This window comes from Hibiscus syriacus, unplaced genomic scaffold (assembly GCF_006381635.1).
Source record: "Hibiscus syriacus cultivar Baekdansim isolate YM2019G1 unplaced genomic scaffold, ASM638163v2 tig00001644_pilon, whole genome shotgun sequence".
NCBI lineage: Eukaryota > Viridiplantae > Streptophyta > Magnoliopsida > Malvales > Malvaceae > Hibiscus > Hibiscus syriacus.
The window spans coordinates 3,384,592-3,388,672 of record NW_024061878.1 but is presented as its reverse complement, the minus strand read 5'-3'; the positions used below and the strand labels follow the sequence as shown (position 1 = coordinate 3,388,672).

At 34.2% G+C, this 4,081-nt stretch overlaps 1 protein-coding gene across 1 annotated transcript; it reads left to right on the top strand.

The window, feature by feature from the left end:
• The first annotated feature begins 272 nt into the window (after positions 1-272).
• Positions 273-2,546, top strand: LOC120129343 (CAX-interacting protein 4-like). Its single transcript, XM_039146864.1, has 3 exons — positions 273-345; positions 438-1,503; positions 2,413-2,546. Exon 2 carries the CDS (start codon positions 507-509, stop codon positions 1,485-1,487), a length of 981 nt encoding a protein of 326 aa, XP_039002795.1. The 5' UTR covers positions 273-345; positions 438-506; the 3' UTR covers positions 1,488-1,503; positions 2,413-2,546.
• Positions 2,547-4,081: the final 1,535 nt, after the last annotated feature.

Sequence of the window (4,081 nt, the reverse complement as noted above, 5' to 3'; positions counted from 1 at the left end):
CATTTTAATAAAGTATTTTTGATGTATTATAACATTACGAAATTTTAAAATTATTTAAATATTTTTTAAACTTTGCAACATAGTATTTAAAATAAATATTTATTTTTTATCTCATTTTTTAATTAATAAAAAATTTAAACTATGTTTTTAGAAAAATAACGAAAATGCTAACCGCGTGGTTTGTTCAAGAAGATTACTAGCTTTGGCCTTTTCGAATAACTTCGATTTTTAACCATAAAATTAAATAATAAATAAATAAATAAAGCCTTTCAGAAAATTTTGAAATCCAAAATCCTATTTTTCTCTCAATTGCCGACTCTTCGATTATCAATTCGAAGGTGTGTGGTAAGAATCCCAATTCCTATTTTTATTTTATTTCTTTCTAATTTCAATACATAACCCTAACTTGTTTGTGTGTTCTGCTTCGCAAATTGAAGTTCGATTTCCCTGACAACATCAGAAGAAACCCTTGATTCGACGAATTAAGGTATTTCAATCTCTTTAAGATGCCGGCCACCGCAGGGAGGGTTCGCATGCCCGCGAACAACCGGGTTCATAGTAGCGCCGCCTTACAGACCCACGGGATTTGGCAAAGTGCAATCGGGTATGACCCTTATGCGCCTAATAAAGATGATTCCAAACATCCATCGGGTCAGATGACTGCCGCTGCTGAACCCGATGGTGAAAACGCATACACTAACTTTCAAGGGCTTTTAGCACTTGCCCGAATCACTGGCTCGAACGCCGATGAGGCTCGTGGAGCTTGTAGAAAATGTGGGCGTGTTGGGCATCTTACTTTTCAGTGTAAGAATTTGGTGAGTTTGAAGGAGAGTAAGGAGAAACACCCCGAAGCGATCCAGGCTGCGGTTCTGAATGGACTGGATAAGTTGAAAAGAGGGAAAGTGAGTGGGAAGGAGGAGGTGGAGAGCGAGGACGAGGAGAGTGAGAGTGAGAGCTCGGATTCTGATGTCGATTCGGAGATTGAGAGGATTATTGCTGAAAGATCTGGGAAGAAGGTTATAAGCAAAGGGAGGAAGTCATCAAAGAAGAAGAAGAGTGGTGAGGATGATAGTTCGGATTCGGATCTTGGGGAGAAAAAGAAGAGAGGGAGGTCAAAGAAAAGGAGCAGTAGGAAAAGAGCAATTATTGATTCTGATGATGAGAAGGAAAGTAGGAGGAAAAGGAGGAAAGAAAAGAGAAAGAAGAGGGATGAATCTTCAGATGAGGATGAGGGTGATGATCGTCGGGGTCTTAGGAAAAGAAAGAGTAGGAAGGAGAAGAGGAGAAGAAGAAGTCATAGGTATTCCAATGATTCTGAATCATCGGATGGGTCTGACTATTCTGGTAAACGGCATAGGAGGAAGAGCCATAGGCACGAATCCCCCTCTGATTCTGATGTTAGTGGTTCGGATGATTCACGGGTTGGAAGAGGTGCAAAGAGGTCTGAGAAGAGCAGCAGGAAACGCTATCATGAAGACGATGAGTAGAGGCTTGTTAGCAAAGGTAATACTTGTTCATCAATCCTCCAAGCTGTTGATGGTTTTGTCAGTATCATCCATGCACTATGTTTACATATAAGATTCTATATAGTTAACAATTTAACATATTTTAAGGTGCATTTGGAACCTACTTTTATCAATTTTTGCCTGCGGATTTTCCTCTTATTCCAAGTGATTGTTTGCTTCTAAAAGTTATTGATATTGGCTATGGTTTAAGAATTTGACAATGGTATTTTCAGTGGTATAGGTTCAATGGTGAGGTATTCTGCATGAATGATCTCACAGTTGCTCATCAGTTTTGGTATGATATATATTTTTTATGTTGGAACACTAAACGTGTATGTCAACAAATTAGTAAATAAAATATACGAAGGAAATGGAGTGTTTGATTGAGGCTTTCCTACCTTTACTGATATCAAATGATATTTGTGGAAAGTTTTAGTAAGGAAGGTCTCAAGTGAGGAGGTATGAGCTTTGCCTTGCAAGATGTTGAAAGGGATTAAATTACCTCCAAATTTATCTTTGTATTGCCTTTCTAAACATCAATAACTCACTCCCACCTCTCCTTCCTCACATCTTTGTTCTTAAATTGCCTGCTATCCTTTGCTTGGAAACCTCTCTTGCTTCAAGTAATGTTTGAATACATCACTTCTTCCTTTCCTTAAATGGAATTCTCTGGGAAAATTTATAAATCAACGTATGATGTCATATATTACTCTTCATATTGCTTGTTATATACCTATTAAGCATCTTTCTTGCCAGTTAAGTTCAATGGCTGAAGAATATTTAACCATATTGTTTATTACTAGATTTATTTTGCAATGGGTTGCGAATCATTCCTTTAAAACCGAAATATGAGCCACTGTTGAAAGGGATTCAACGTCTTGTATTCTGCATTTTGTCTAATTTGCAGGGATTCGATAGAGTGGATATAATGTTCGTGCTAGAAGTTGTTGATGTTTCGGTGGACAAGGTTATATAAGGTAGTTGTTATCGTGCGTAATATCTGAAGCATGTAGGTACTCTTGCTTGAGTAGGAAAAAAAAAGAAAAGATGTAAAAGTGTTTGCAGTATGTCTTGTGTTGCTCGGGAGGTGTTCAATCTCCTGTATCGAGCATCGGATACTAATATAAGATTGTTATGGACAATTGCTTGTTCTTTGAAGTTGTTGCTATTAAATTTGGTTATCTTTTTGCCGTCTTTATGTAGCAATTACTGAAAATAACATACCTACATTTTATTTTATTTTATTTTATTTTATTGAGTAATTATGTTTTATGTTGTTGAATATGAAATAATTGAAAATATTGAACAATTAACATACCTACATTTTATCTTCTTAAATATAAAATAAGAGTATTAAGTAAACTACACAAATGGCTACTAATTTTTAAGCTATTAATATTTGAGTAAATTTTTATTTTTCTCACTGAAGTTTTAAAAATAATAAATTGATCACTAAAGTTATTGTTTTGTAATAAATTGATCATTAATGTTATCGATTTATAATAGATTGGTCACTCGTCGTTAATATATGTTACGATCAGTGTTTTGAAAATTGGACCGGACCGGCTAGTTCAATCGGTTCAACCGGGAACCTTTGTCTAGTCCGATTCAATCTACACTGGTTGAATCACTACTAGTGAACCGGTCGGAACCGTTGAACCGTTCAAACCGGACCGACTGAAAACCGAAAAAAAGGGAAAAATTGCCAATTTTGTTTTTTTTTTTAATTAAATCAAACGACGTTGTTTGTTAAATGAGTCAAGTTGAACTCGAGCATTGTTAAGCTCGACTCGAACTTGAAAACTTTAAAAGTAAGTTCAACTCGACTCAAACTCACGAGCTAAAAATTATCAAGTTCAACTCGAACTCGAAATATAATATTGAAACTTAAACTCGAAAAGGCTTGAACTAAAAAAAAAATTAGAAGCTCGATTGAAGCCTAAAATTTGAGTTTAATTAAAGTGAAAGAATAGTTCACTCAATGCTCACCAAAAGGCTCCATGATTTTGAATGTCAAATTACCTCTATTATTTATAGAAGTTAGTTGGGATGCTCTTCTATGTTTCTTAGCCATGTGGTATTGTTTTGTTCTCATATTTTTACTCTTTAGACTTTTGGGATGATCTTCTATGTTTCTTAACAATGTGAGATTGTTTTTTTAAAAAAAAATTAAACCAAACAATATCATTTTGTTATGATTTTTTTAGCCCCAAATTTATTTTTTAATTATAGTTATATAATTATATTTAATATTTAATACGTTTTACCTTAAATATTATGTTGTAGTTAATTTGAATCATTTTGTTTCACTTGATTTTATGGTTTTTAACTTATATATGTTATGACTTGCTTTGAATATGACTTGTGATATAAAAAATTATTTTTTATTAAATATTTTTTATATTTGTATTTAATTTTTTAAATAATTATGACGTTGTTCGGTTCTTCTGACCGATCGGACCGGTAATATGACCGGTTCGCTAACCGGTCCGATTTTAAAAACTATGGTTACAATAGTAATGGAGTATTGATGTGGCGTGTTGAGTTAGTGATCTGACACTATTTTTTTTTGAGAG

Excerpts from the sequence above, each read along its gene's own strand:
- LOC120129343 (XM_039146864.1), top strand. The coding sequence starts at position 507 with ATGCCGGCCACCGCAGGGAGGGTTCGCATGCCCGCGAACAACCGGGTT.